The 14,538-nt window shown below is 51.5% G+C and overlaps 1 protein-coding gene across 1 annotated transcript in view; it reads right to left on the bottom strand.

The window, feature by feature from the left end:
* The window catches only part of PODXL2 (podocalyxin like 2), a 32,632-nt gene extending 26,150 nt beyond the window's left edge, over positions 1-6,482 (bottom strand). Inside the window, exon 1 of the mRNA XM_038149441.1 lies at positions 6,114-6,482. Coding sequence (XP_038005369.1) covers positions 6,114-6,162 — 49 coding nt within the window. The 5' untranslated portion in view covers positions 6,163-6,482. The remainder of the gene's footprint in view (positions 1-6,113) is intronic.
* Between the last annotated feature and the right edge of the window lie 8,056 nt (positions 6,483-14,538).

Genomic DNA, 14,538 nt, shown 5'->3' with positions numbered 1-14,538 from the left:
CGTGTGGAGGCAATGCAAAAGATGTTTCACCTCTGTGAGGAGCAGAATGGGGCGATTCCAGCAGCAGGGAATAAAGCTGCAGTGCTACCTTTCTGAGGCCACTGAAAAAAAGCCAGCCAGAAGGATACAGATGAAAAGAGTTTGCTAGTGCTGACCCCAGTGACCCCTCAGGAAACAGCTCTAAGTCAAAGTGGCGAAGCTTGCTCTGTTCAGCTCAGCAGAGGATTCAACACAACAGCCTCAGACAAGGAGATGAGGGAGTTTCACTCAACAACAGAAAAAAAAAATCTGAAGAAAGACTATCTGCCATCTTTCTCACGAAGTGCTGTGAATAAAAGCAGTTTCACAATTCTAAATAATTCTAAAAGAACCCCAAAGTGTTTTCTACATTGGCTGACCAAAAATCACTTCTTCCCTTTGCCACAAAGCAAGTCACCTCTCCATGGGACAGGGCAGCTATTTAAAAGCTCCCAACTGGCTTACTGAACAGGACTAGAAATTAAAGAGGAAATAAGTCATTTTTGTGTCCAGCTGAAATGAGAAGAGGGATTTGGGGAGATGAAATGGAATCTAGCTGTTGAAAGCTGTGACTGTGTCAAAAAGCCTTTAATTTTTTTTTTTTGCTTTCTAATTAGTAACAAGCAAACGTCAATTTCTCTCCAAGGAAACACACAATCATCCCTTAAGATGTCACCACATCAGCTTGATCTGTAGAGGGGCTGGAGTGCTCAACAGTTTACCCAACAGAAGGTTGGTTTTACCTCTCCTTCCTGAGTGTTGTGGCTATATCACAGTGCCAAGGAGGCAGGATCAGCCTGCTGAAGAGAAGAACATTTGCCTGGGGCACACTCTGACTTACCTGTCTGTCACCACCAACTAGCAGAGCCTGCGCACCCCACCCAAGCACACTTGCACAGGGAGGGAGGTCAGAGCATGGTGGTATCGCCAACGAAGCAGCCACAAGAATGTCCATCTGGCCCTGCTACCGTTGACCTTCCTTTCAAGCCCACCCCACACCCAGGAGCTACCCAACAATGTTATTTCCTGGGAGAGCTGGGTCAGGAATGGGTCATTTACCGATAATCAGTTAGGACAGAAACACAATGACCAGATGAGGGAAGCATCTGCCAGGGATATTCCCTCCCCCAGACCACTGTGCCTGGAAAGGCTGGGGAGCAAGGCCCAAGGGCAGCGAGGAGAGAGGCCCCACGGCAGAACGGTCAAGGCACAAACCACTTCCAGAACACAACAAAATGCAGAGTAATTTCAATAACAAAAAGGGATCCCGACCATGGCCAGTGGAGGAAGAGGCAGAAATGTTGTTTGACTGAGGGATGTCCAAGCTGATTCCCACACAGTCACCTGGAGCCTCTGCATTCCAAACCTCCACAGCTTGCAGGGAAGCATATGGGATGACTGAGTATCAGACACAGTCTTTTGGTCCTCATTCAGAATTACAGACCATAGTGCTCTGGGACACACCACCTAAGAGAACTCTCCCACTGTAGCTCCCACACAGCCCTATTGCTGCTCTCCCACACTGCACTAGACTACTTACACACCCAGCCATGGCCCTAATCTCAGAGATCATTTGCAATTAGGGCTTCAGAAAACAAGATCAGACTGCCATCCTCCTCTGCTACTGCCAGAAACCAGGTCCCTTACTGAGTGTCCTTCTAAAACCATCCACCTTCCTGTGTCTCCAGCATGTTTTAGAAAGCAATAGGAAAAGCACTCGGTCTGCAGGGAGCACATACTTACCCACCCACACCAAGAAGAGCAACAAGGCACAACGGAAGAAGCCCTTGCAATGGGACAGCTCTCTAGAGGGATGTTGTGCCAGCATCTTTGAGCTTTTACTGCTCCTTACAGCAAGCACAATGAGAGCTCCAGCTCCACCCAGCTGCAGGGAGTGTGTGTCTGCACGTACTGGGTGGGCACCACCTCACAGAGCACTGCCAACATCTGCTCCCTCGGTACTTCAGCAGAGAACATCCACGGCACGCAGGCCCAGGTATACCCATGGGAAACAGCAAGGCACTGCCAGGGCATGCACCTGCTTTTGCAGATGTGCCCTTTGTCAGACTGGGGCCTGGTGTCCAGGGCTGCTGGGCATCCCCATCCCAACGCCAAGATGTGTCAGGTCTCCTGTGGTTAGGATCTGTAACATCCAGACTGCCTCAAACACCTCCACCCATTCACCCACGAGAGACTCCATGCAAGCAGGTCACAGACACTTCAACATGCCGGCCTGTCCTCCCCCCTCTGCTCAACCATTCATGCCTGAAGCCACAATCTCACTTGGTCGCAGTCTCCCAGACTGTTTGCCTTCACTCCCTCCCTGGATTGTCTCGTAGCCTTCACACCTCCCTCCTCTGCTGCTGCAACGTCTGCTCCCCTCCTCGATTCTTGCTATTGACAATGGCAGCTCCCAGCTCGGGGCCAGGGAGATGCAGCCCCTGGGAAAACAGCACTGGGTAGACAGTTCTACACAGTAGAAGTGAATTTTCTTTCCTCAGTTATCCTTCACAGGCCTCTTCAAGGAGCCCACAGGCCCCCAGGGGCTAACAGACCATGGGATGAAAGCCACTGATCTAAGAGAAAAACCATAGCCCACAGACTTCTTTGCCCTCTCACAGGCCCAAAGCATTTCATCTGACCCACCAGGCCTATGCTGCTTCTCCTCACTCTGTCCCAGCCTGGACTGTGTGCCCCACAATGCTCACTCTGATTTCCAGCACACTCAATAATGACACTTGCCCGCTTCTTCTGCAAAGCCTTCCTACCCAGGCAGAGCAAGCAATACCCCAGGTGCCTGAGGGACTTCCCTTGAGACATGGTCACCTGTCAAAATGTAACTGAAACCTTTTACACGCCAAAAGGTCCTTAAATCCCCTGGCATAACACTGAGCACAAAACACTCCACTGCAGCCCCTGCAGCAGAGCAATGACAACCACCCTGCCACACACTGCATCCCCAAGAGGCTCCACTCCCCAAACAGCCTCAGGTATCCTAGGCAAAAAAAGCTCATGCAAAGGTTTGATGGTCCCAGGGCACATATATAGGTTCTGACTACCCTCACAACACCAGGCAGGACAAGAGGAGCCATGGTTGCAGCTGGCATATAGAGGGAGGGCTGCAAAGCTGGTTTCCCAGCAGTAACAAATTGACCCCAACCAAAAATGTACATCCAAAGCCTGGTAACCACAACAGGGCTTCACCAGGCACAGGGACAGTGAGGGACCGATCTGAGCCCCAGCAGGGTGCACCTTCCTTGCCAGCATCCCTGGCCCTCTGAATAAACCAACACACGTGTTTTCTTGGCCTCGGTGCAGGCTGTGCTCGTGTGGCTGACAAATAGCCTCTCTCCATTCTTTTGGGATTACGTGTTTCAGTAGTGCCCTGGTTTCAACAAACAGCCAGCAAGAATGAGGAGCCAGTCCACCCAAGCACCAGCTGGGAGCCATGGTTTACCTTCCTGCAGCCCCTCTGCCCCAGCCCTGCAGCGGGGCTGTCAGTGCTGCTGCTCGCCCAGGTACCCACACAATGCCACAGCTTCTTCCCCGGCAGAGCAAGTGGGAAAACTTCTGTGCACTCTGATCTGCAGCTCGTCGCCGGCAGCTTCCCCTTGAGGGCTTAATGTGGTTATTTCTACCCCTGATGCCTGTAATTAATTGAACATTTCCTTATGGCAGTGAGGCGGCCAAGGAAAAACTGACTACAGGGAATTTTCATTCATCCTGATCTATACTCCCTCATCTCTGGCTCATTCACACAATGCTAACAAGACATCTTCTAAGCAGGCAGAAAGAAAAAAAAGCCCTTAAACAGCCCACATGCAGACAACCACCTGGGGAGACAAAAAGAGGAAGGAGACCAATTCCCTCCTTCCCCCCTGCATCATTTTTCTACTTGCAAAACCGAAGAGGCTCAGATACCCTAGAGCCTGGAGAGATGTTTCCAAACTCTGCCAACAGACTTGTGCTGCCCAGCAGTCTGATGGGACCCTGATGAGGCACATGTCCCATTTCAGCACACCCTGCAGGTCTATGGAGGCTCCCAGCTCAGGGAAATGTGGGAACTGCACACAGTCAACCCAGCTCTCTCTCAGGTATTAACTGTTCCTGTCCTGTGCTCCTGGAGAAGTGAGGCCAGAGTGCACTGAATTATTTCAGATTGAAACTGATCCTGAACCACCAAGCAAAGTTGCTACCTAGAACAAAGCTTGAGGTGCAAATTCCCAGCAGTCTGCATCTCCACTTGTGACCTCCCATCTAGGTAGAAGCCCACTGGTCTGGGGAGACCTGGCCTACCAAGTCCAGCCCCACAGTACTGCCACAGCCCACCAGGATTACAAATTTCACTAGATTAGGAATTGAGCTGTCCCTGGAAGCTACTTCTCACCTCCCAGCCCTATGCCTCTCCCTGCTAGGACAGCAGAGAGGATCACAGGGAAAGCCAAGGACCCAAATCCTCCATATCACCACCAGCTGGACAACACTACTAGAAAGTTTCCAGCAGCCTCAGCAGAATAGGAAGCATAACCTCCCCTCAGCACAGCAGTACCAGTGGTGGTCCTTTTGGCTGCCACATTTTAAAACCACCATGAGCTCCCTCTCCTTCCTGTGCAGAGCAAACATAGCTTTCCAGCTATGGGGATGGGGTCAACCCTCGCTGGCAGGTTGGCAGGGTGGGATTGTGGAAGCTCCCCCCCCCCACATCTTACACTCTTCTCTGGAAGAGGCAGAGGTTTGGCTGAATTTGGGCACAGGGGTTTCCTGCTGAGATGCAGCTGAAGAACCTTTGCCAGCTGTGCCCAAGGTATTCCCTTAGTGTGGAGAACCTGCCTGGAGGAAACCACAGAACTGGCTCCCTCCTCAGCTCCGGAAAGATTTAGTGCTTCTGTGCCACAGAGTATTGGCACAAAACCCCAACAGGTTTTCAGATCCATTTTGCTCTTTAAGCTCACTATTGTTTGCGAACCTATAAGGCTTTATCTCTTCTCTTTCAGGAGCCTCAGATGACAGAGACTAACAGCCCATGGACAGAGCGGCTCTGCAGATGACACATTCCCCCATGAACATTTTCAGGAGATTGGGGTAATAAGAGAGATGTGCCAGGGGACTGGATGTCACTGTTTCACAGCTTGGTCGTGCTGGAAGACAGTGACTGGTTGGTAAGTCAGCCCTTCCTTCCCTGTCAGAATGACTCAAGACAAAGACTCCCCCACACTTCAAATGTCCCCGTTCAGAACTCCTGTTCCACACTAACCAGATTTCTGTACAAAGGGATGGATTAGGGAGGAAGAGGACAATCTCAGCCTCATGGGTCTTTGGGGGATCCCTTTGTTGGGAAATTTCCTCAGACTTTTTAAAAATAGAAGCAGAGCCTTCACAACTATTCCGAGTATAATTTATTCCTGCACTTAACTGCCTTTCCCTGGCACCCTACCTCTCCTCCAAATTTCAAGAGAAGGCTCTTGGGGAATCGTGGAGCAATTTGTGGTGGCCCGTTCTTTGTATCAGTTTCACGGTAGTTCGCAAAATCACCACGACGCCAGACGAAGCCACCGACACCCAAACGGGCGGTGTGGGGCAGCGCTGCCGCAGCCGAGACCGCCCCGGCCGGGCCGAACCGCGACCGCCGCCCCCCGCTGCCGGTGCCCCGCGGGTCCCGGGCCGGGTGCCCCATCTCCGGGGCAGGAGAGCCGGGAGAGCAACCCACGTGCATCCAGCCCACCATGCCGGGAACGCGGGGGGGCCCTGTCAAGCCCCGGGGGTCCCGGCGCAGAGAGCGGCTGCCCCAGAGGGCTCTGATGCCCGGGTGGGGGGCAGTGCCAGGCACGCAGGGGTGGGAGATGGGAGCCGCCGCAAGTCCCGGTGCCCGGGGTCAGCGGTGCCTGCGGGGAACGGCGGGGTGATGGAGTCCTGCCCGCTGCAGAGGTCCCGGCGCCCCGGGGCATCGGAGCCACGGCGCACCGCTGTTCCCCGGGATGGGGGGTGAGCAGACCCGCCTCCCGCCGGGGGTCCCGGTGCCCGCGGAGGGATGGACACCCACCCGCCGCCCAGCCCGTAGGGATGGCAGCGACTCCCCCCGCGCCAGCCTCACTCACCGGCGGCCAGAAGCAGCAGCAACGCCGGGGCCCGGCGCAAGGGCTGCATGGCGGCGGCCGCTGCCCTGCCGCACCGCCTCTTCACGGGGAGCGGGGCCGCCCCGCCGCCCGCCGGGCTCTGCCCCTCGCCGCCGCGCCCGCCCGCCGCCCGGCCCCGCTCCGCATCCCGCCGCCCGGCGCCGCCTCCTCCCGCCGCCGCCGCCGCTCCGGGGGCGGGGAGCCGGCAGGGGGGTCCGCACTGCCCGCCGGCTGCGCGGACCGAGCGGCGGGGCAGGGGCGGAGCGCAGCCTTCGGTTTGCTCCTAATTTCTGGCTGCGGAGCCGCCGCCCACCCGGCCGGCGCCCCCCGGCCCCGGTCCCCGCACGCCGGCCCCGGTGCCCACAACGAGTGCCGGCGGCGCGGCTGCTTGCGCCGGGCGCGGGTGATCAGCCCCCGCCGGCGGCAGGGACAGAGCCCCCGGCAGGGCAGAGCCCCCGGCAGGGCAGAGCCCCCGGGAGGGCTGAGCCCTGTCAGCCGCAACAGCGGGGCAGCGACGGCCCCCAAACCAGAGACCCTCCGCATCCGCCTGCTGAGCTTTCTTTAGCTGTCCGCGGCTAACGGAGCCACCGCTTCTCCCTCACCCCTCAGCTCCCACCTCACTTCATCACCTGGAAAACTTCTCCCGCTGGTCAAATTAATTTCCCCACCTCTGGAGGCCATCTGGTCCGAGCCCCTGGTCAGGTGGGTCACCTACAGCCAGTTTCCTAGGACCATGACCAGATAGATGGCTTTTGAGTATCCCCGAGGTTGGAGACCCCACACCTTCTCTGGACAACTTATGCCACTGCTCACCCTCACAGTGAAATGTCTTTCCTGATGGTCTGAAGGAACCTCCAGTCTTTCAGTTTGTGCCCATTGCCTCTGGCCGTGTCACTGGGCACCACTGGAAGGAAATGTGGCCCTGGATACCATCAGTACCGGTATGGTAAAGGCACATCTCTGGCTCACATTTTATTTGGTGTTGCCACAACCTCCAGGTCCTTTCCTACCAAGCTGGTTCCCAGGTGGGTGGCTCCAGCATATTTTGGTGCATGAGATTGTTCCTCCCCAGGTGCAGCCCTTTGAAAGCCTTGCTGGACTGCAGGAGGTTCCTGTCAGCCCACTTCTCCAGCCTGTCAAGGTCCCTCTGGATGGAAGCTTGATCCTCTGGTTTATCAGCCAGATAAAGATATGCAGGTATACAGCTCTTCCCAGTTTTTTGTTGGGATCCTGAACTCCACCGTTTCAAGGTCACTGCAGCCAAGGCTGCCTTTGACCTTCACAGCCCCAACAAGCCTCTCATCGATGCTTAGTAGGAGATCCAGCAGAGCATCTCTTCTTGTTGGCTCCTTTATCACTCACTGCATCCTGAGGCTTGGGGTGTTGCATCTGTTTTCTGAAGCTGGGTCTGTGTTGGAGCCTCTGCCCTAGCAGGGACAGCTGCTTTGACATCTGCTGGGAAAACCATCCCATGGTGTGTCACCACCATAGCCGAGACTGTCACATTGCTACTAATTCAGCTGATGTCCCCTTTTTCATGCCCTTCTGTGCAAACTGCTGTGTGCTCTATTAAAAAATAATATGTATTGCAGCAGTTCTTGGGTTTGTAGCTCTTGCAGCAGTTGTGGTGGATAGCACAGCAAAGGAACATGCTGAATATCCTGCCGAAAATCATTATTACAGCAGCAAGACCAACTGCTCCAATTACACTAAATTTCAAATTAAACACATCCTTAGCGGCCTCAGGGCACAACATTACAGTAAATGACTCAAGCGAGGGCTTTGTCAGACAGGTGTCCAGAAATAGGGCTCAAGAGCTCCTGCAATACCACAGCAGTTGTGAGGGAGCACGTGCCAGCTCCCTGCACTTCAACCCCTCTTGCCAGCTGGATGAAGTACAGCCATCCCACTCCCCTCCTGCAGGCCTGCAGCCTGTGGCTCCCCAGAAAAGCTGTGCAACTCTTGGTTCAAGGCCACAAATATAATATGACTCCAAACCAAAGGACCCAAAAGCATTGCGGTCCCTTCTCACTAGGCACTCAGCTCATGTTTTCAGGTTTTCCTCAGCAGTGGCTAGGAACCATTCTCTTTGGTTTCAAAACAACTTTCTCATCACACATTCTAGGAGGGCAGGGGATGCTAAAATCCAACACTGCAAGTTCCAACTGAGGAAACAGCTGTACTGTCATGGCCTCACCAAATGTCTTCATGCTTGCAGGGTACTGTGTGCCTGGTACTCTGCCTCTCCCACCCAGCATGTCACTGAGACAGCAGGACATAGGTCTGAGGGTGATCAGGATTTTAAATTCAAGCATTCTTATTCCTTAAGTAAGTGTTCATTAAAAACACCCCAGAGTCTTTATTTCTCTGTAATACATTTATTTTTTGTTGTTGTTTGAAGAGTGAATCTCCCAAAAGAAAAATTGATGGTATTTTTTTTTCTGTCATGAACTTGCTGTTTTTCAACAACTAAAGAAAGAAAGGTGTCAGTGTGGCATAACCTGCTGAACTCTGTAATGAATCAAACAGCCACCTGAGGGTACTTGCTATTATTGATACTGACCTTAGCAGCTCCTAGCAGGCTGGCCCAGGGACACGTCACCCATTTGTGCAGTTGCTAGCCTGTTTTTGCCAGCTCTTTCTTTCCATCATCTGCTCCAGTGCTGCAACTTCCCCAGCACGACCAGGGCAGGTAACAGACTGGCTGCACCCCTTCCCCAGCCTGGCACGGCAAAGCTGACAGGCTTGGACCAAAGCACTTGCTTTTGGCATCTTTTAGACCACATCCATCCAGGGCTCTGAAAGTCCTTTTTATCCCAGAATCAATGCAGCCCCCAGCCCCCACCAAGCAGGAAATGCAGCAGGAACTACCGAGCTGTCCTTACCCATTAGATGAGATAAAAACACTTTAGTGCACTGAGATTCTAGCCCAGGCATGGCATTTAATGAATGCTCTTGTCATTTTTCACTTTGTTGCTGGTAATTTGGCTGTCTTTGCATGCAGGTGGCTTACTACAAGTGGGTAACTAAAAGCCTTTCAGATCTCCTGACCCTGCCACATCCAGCTCCCAGATCTCAGAAGCTCATGGCGCTCCCTGGATTTATTTTGACATTATACATCAATCTCAGACTGAGCAACAAAGGGGGAGTATGAAAGGAGAAGATACATCTCAGGCAAGAAAATTAAATAAAATTAGTGGCAACATCGATCAGCCAGGTCAGCGCTGCCAGTGGAGCAGAAAACAGCCAGCAGAGATGGGCAGCACCAGCTCTCTTTAAAAAGCAGCACCAACTTCAACCAGCACAGCCCCTGCATCTCCATTTCACACTCCCTGGAATAGGTGCAGCTGGCTTGGCTCTCTTCTGAGGCATTGACAGCTTTATAGTCAAAGGCTTGTCATTTCTCATTTGATCTCCCTCCAGCCTCCCTACCTGGGGTATATTCTCATACGATGTTCAGAGCACTGGTAAAAGAGGCTTTACAATTGCACTAAATGCTTTTTTTATAGCTGCTTCAAAGCTGTTCAGAAATTTTTCTTGGTATTACCATTATCTGTGCTTTTCTCTTCTTCCCCAAAATTGTTCAATTTCACAGTTACGTCTGTTAGGCAGAATCAGAAAGCAAGTGTGTATTTTAGGCTGGCAAAACTGAAAATCCTTCTGCTGTCTCCCCCTGTGAGTTACTGTAACGGCTTTTGCCTTCAGGAAATTCAGCCAGCTTTCCCATTTCAGTGTAAGGGTCACATTTTGTTCCAAAATGCCTGCAAACAAATACTACTGAGGTAGAGGAACGAGGTGATAGCTAAGGGAAAGAATTTGGTGACTAAGACTTGTCAATTAAAAAAGAAACTAACCACAAAGTCTAATCTCAAGAGAAATTTAACTTATTTTGAAACTCCATATGAAAAAAAAACAAGCAGCAACTCATTAACTTGAAATATGCTGGTGAGATGTTTTATTCTCCTAAATACAGCAAAACTGAGTTCATCTGCAAAGGTGAAAGTGATCTATTGCCTGTGCTCAGCAGAGCAGGAAAGTAAACAATAAGCAAAACAAATAAACAGTCAGATGTTAAGTTCTGGCAGTGTTACAAAATGCAATATGTCACTAGCATCAGGAGAAGGGTTTAACCCTTCTTTCTTTGCCCACTGACAATTGTCAGGGCAACAAAAGGTGATCTGTGCCCATTCTTAGATCAGAAGGAAAAAATGGGCCTTTCCCATTACCTTGATTGCCTGCTCTTTGGGGCAGAGGCTGGGTGACACAGCGGGCTTGTGGCACACCATGCAATTTAACACAATCTTCTATCAACTATACAGCCTCTTGGCATCTCATCCCTCCAGAAAAGGAAAATTCCCTGCCCTGTCCAGCCCTTCCTTCCTTAGGCACAAGGAAAGATTTAACCTCTCCCTTTTTCCAGAATATGTGAATTTACTTCAGAGCCTCTGAAAAGCTTTGTATAAGCTCATTTGCTGACTTAGCCTTTTTAATTCTGGGACACCATGAAACCTTTTGACTGTACCAAGCAGGGGCGGGTACCTGCTCTATTCCTGCATAGCCCAGGCATGCAGCCATTCTCTGGGCAAAACACACAGGTCCTGCTCTCATCCAAAATCCTGCTGGGGAAGATCTATAACAAACACTTCAAGAGGAGAGACGTGGAGCAACTGATGCCTTCCAGAATAGGCTGTAATTAGGAGAGAAGAGATTCTGCTCTGTTTAGAGCCCCAACAAGATTTTCTCTATCAGTTTGAGACTTTCTTCATCTCTGCATCAGTTTGTTCCCCTTAAGGGACAGCACACTGCCCACCTGGGACACAGTGCTGCTGCCAGCCCTGCTTCTTTCCCATCCCTGGTGTGCAGGGCAGGGCAGAACAAGCACAAGTTGTGCTTTACTTCCCCGTTTCCACATGCCCCTGCTGCCTCCCACCCCTAAAGGTTCGCGTTTCTCTCCTCACTGAAGTGGAGCTGATTGCTGCACTAACAGCCACTCTGACAGCAAACCTCAGCGGATTCTTAGAGGGCAGAGCAAAACAGAGCTCTATTGAATTTGATTAAGGGGCCAGAATAACCTTTAACAGAGTCACCTGGGGCAAGGAGGCAGACAGCTCTCCTGCTGAAATCTCACACAGGTTTCCTCACAGCCCAGGGGACAGGGCTCCTCACTTGAGGGCAATGGCACCCAGGTCACACTGCTCTGTCACAGCTGGTGTGCAGAGGGATGGTCACAGCCCTCCATTTACACAAGTGGTGACTTCTGCGCCTCCAGCCAGGAAGGAGAAAGGAGTACGTCTGTTTAGGGCCATTCACATAATTTAATCTGGACCTCTCTACAGATTAGAGAACCCCTTTATCTCTATGGTGAGCTTATCAACTCAGACAGTAAACAAATTCCTTTCTGGAAGGGATGAAAAATCTGCAGAAATGAAGATGTCATGAGGGCAGCAAGCCTCAGATCTTCTAAAGCTTTTAGCTAGGGCAGAAGGACAAGCAAGATAAAGCCCAGGGGTTGATGACAAGGCACAGGAGGTTTAGTCTTAGCTCTGCCTGTTCTAGAGATATGACCAGAGCCTGAAGAAGTTACTGTCAAATCCTCATTGTACCAGGTTTGAGGAGCACACAGCAGGGAGCTGAGCACAGCAGCCAGCAGGACAGCCTCCCCAGTACCCAAGACAGATGAGCAGCTCAGAGATGAGACCCAGATTCAACCAGAAGTCCAGATCCCCAGAGAAGCTCACAGTGATGAAGCCAGACCAACACCAAAGCAGCCAGTGCCTAGGTCAGAGTCAAGGTCTGCTGATGGCAGCCATCATCCAGGAATCACTTGGCAGTTCCATAGTAGAAGATGACCAAGATCAGGAAGGCAGTCTGTGGAGCACAGCCCAAAGCAATAGGTACTTGGAGCAGGCACAGGGAGACATATACCCATATTTTCCCCCCTCAAAGTTCACATAAGCCCCAGGCTGAGCTTAAATAGAGCACCAGGGCATAGATGTGGATAGAGGCCCTGGAGAGCCTGGTCAGGGCAATTAAGGCTTGTTAGTAGCCTCAGAGCCCAGACATAAAACTCTCTCCATGAACAGTGACTTAAGAAGGTGAGGGGGAGTTCCTATCTTTTAATGGGCAAAGTATCTTCACTGGGTAGAACCCAGAGGTGGTTTGTAACTTTTCTTACTAAACTGAAAAGGCTAATGTCATCTTCAGAAAAACTATTTTAATTGCTGACTAAGCTGGAATGTGGGTATGTATTTTCAGAGTGGAGGGATCAGCCTGTACCCGAAAAGGGCTGGTAACTCTTGCCTCTGAGGAGAGCCAGTCACTGACTCATAGGCTCTAATGGTACTCCTACATATGTGTTTCTGTGGGATTTGGTGGGACTGAAGCTCTTCAGCATCTTTTAGACAGGACAGTTACTGTCAGATCTCCCTGAGCACTAGATCACCCAGAGAAGAAACTTGGCACTTCCTCTGGGTTCCCCCAACAGCCTTACCTCTCCTTTAGAGAGAAGTGACTTGCAAAATGAGCAGAAGGGAGCACAAGCTCTTCCAAGGTGCTTTTGCTGTAAAAATGCTGAGCTCAGCAGCCCCTTAAGGCTGCTCACAAATGTTTAGTAGAGGCCGAGGGGCATGCTGGATGGCTGGAATCCTTGGCAGACCAGTGCTCCATGATAATGGAGACATTAAATCAGTGATGGCAGCAAGAACTGCATAATAGATGCAAAATACAGCAGAAGCCTGATCCAATTTTGGCTCTGCTTTGTTAAGTAGAAAAGTATTTCAGGAGATGGAAAAATACTAGGAAGTTCAGAGTGCATCCCTGCTGCAGCACAGTAGATGTAGCTGTTTGCAGTGACTCACCTGTATCTGTGGATCCACACCTGCTGTAACATATTTCCATACTGTCTTCACGAGCTGGAATTCAGGTGAGTTGAGGTCAACAAAGGCAGAGCTGTAAGCACCTGAACAGCCCTCCTGGCTGGACTGCACTAGGATGGGAAGATGGCACTAACCAACACAACTGCTGCATCCTGAGCACTGTTACACTGCAAGTTCTTGTCACCCAGTTTCCAGACAGCTCTTTAATAAACAGTGGAGATGGACAGAGAAGGTTCCAGCCAAGGTCTGGCATGGGAGAAAGTGAAACACCGCTGGCCCAGAAATGATGGATATGCTAATTTTTCCAAGAGGCTTTGGCATTAATTTGGGGAAAAACACACATTACAGAATGTCGACTCTCACCTGTTCAAGGGGCATCTGCCATTGGACAGGCAAACTCAGAAACAACCACTGGCACACTGGATGAGCCCGTGACTTGCAGATGTAGTGTGTTGGTTTATGATCACAATAAAGGCATAAGCTAAACCCTGCTAGAACAAACTAAAAGCCCTTTCCTGCAAGCTCTGTCTTTCCCTTTTTCCCAGCTCACAGATGCTGATTGATTAGCTGGTATCTGCAGGCACTTGCTCATACAGCCCCAACAGGTGCACTGTTTGTGTGCCTCTGTGTGTGTTTGTTCCATGCTCAGCTCAAGTCAGTTTATTATGAGATGCAGAGAGCCCTGCTGCTCTCTCAGGAGTTTGCACACAGCATGTTCAGATTGAACTGCATCAGGATCTGGCCCATCATGCCTTTTTCAAATCCAGATGCTCTTTCAAGCCAGACTGACCCAGCCTTTGCCAACAACCACAGTCCCAAGGGGAAGATGATCACAAGAAGGGACACCACTTGTCTCCATAAAGCCCTCTCTCCTTTACAGGGAGCACCTTGATTATCCTCCATGTGAGCCCAGGCATAGCCTGCTGTGAACAGACCTCACCTCCCCCAGATTCTTGCCTTTGCCCCAGGCTGCCCGGGGCACTGTGCACTTTGAATCACAGCAGCAAGAAGCCAAGTGCACAAGCTTGGCTAAACTCAAGGTTGTCAGGGGAGCAACTCCTCATTCCATGAGTGGGGCTTGGCTTGCTGAGCTCCAGAGCCCTGCAGCCAAATCCTCACTACCTTCAGCAGGAACATGGCTGCTGGCAAGGCATCCCTGCTTAGAGCAGCATGTTTTCACCCATCTGCACCCTTATCCAGACCAGACACCTGATGCTGTCAACAGGCAAAGCTTGCTCCAGGGAACCTGGAAAGCTCAGTGGCCGTGAGAGGAGGAACATGCCTTCAGACTGGCATTAACACTCCAGTGAGCAGCTGATGCCAGCAGTAGTGAGGGCGCAGCTGCAAGAATACATTGCGCTGCTGGATGCTGGCAACACAATGGTGGGAGGGCACTCTGCCTTTGTGCTGAAGATATGGGAGGCAGAGTGAGCAAAATGACAAACAACTGACTCCAACAATGGCATCTCTCTGGCTGCCACTGCTCACTTCACGTGCCAAGTGAGGTGGGACCAGAGCACAGGAGGCAGGAA

This window comes from Motacilla alba, chromosome 12, assembly GCF_015832195.1.
Source record: "Motacilla alba alba isolate MOTALB_02 chromosome 12, Motacilla_alba_V1.0_pri, whole genome shotgun sequence".
Taxonomy (NCBI): domain Eukaryota; kingdom Metazoa; phylum Chordata; class Aves; order Passeriformes; family Motacillidae; genus Motacilla; species Motacilla alba.
The sequence above is the reverse complement of the archived record's forward strand: the minus strand, read 5'-3'. Positions and strand labels throughout refer to the sequence as shown.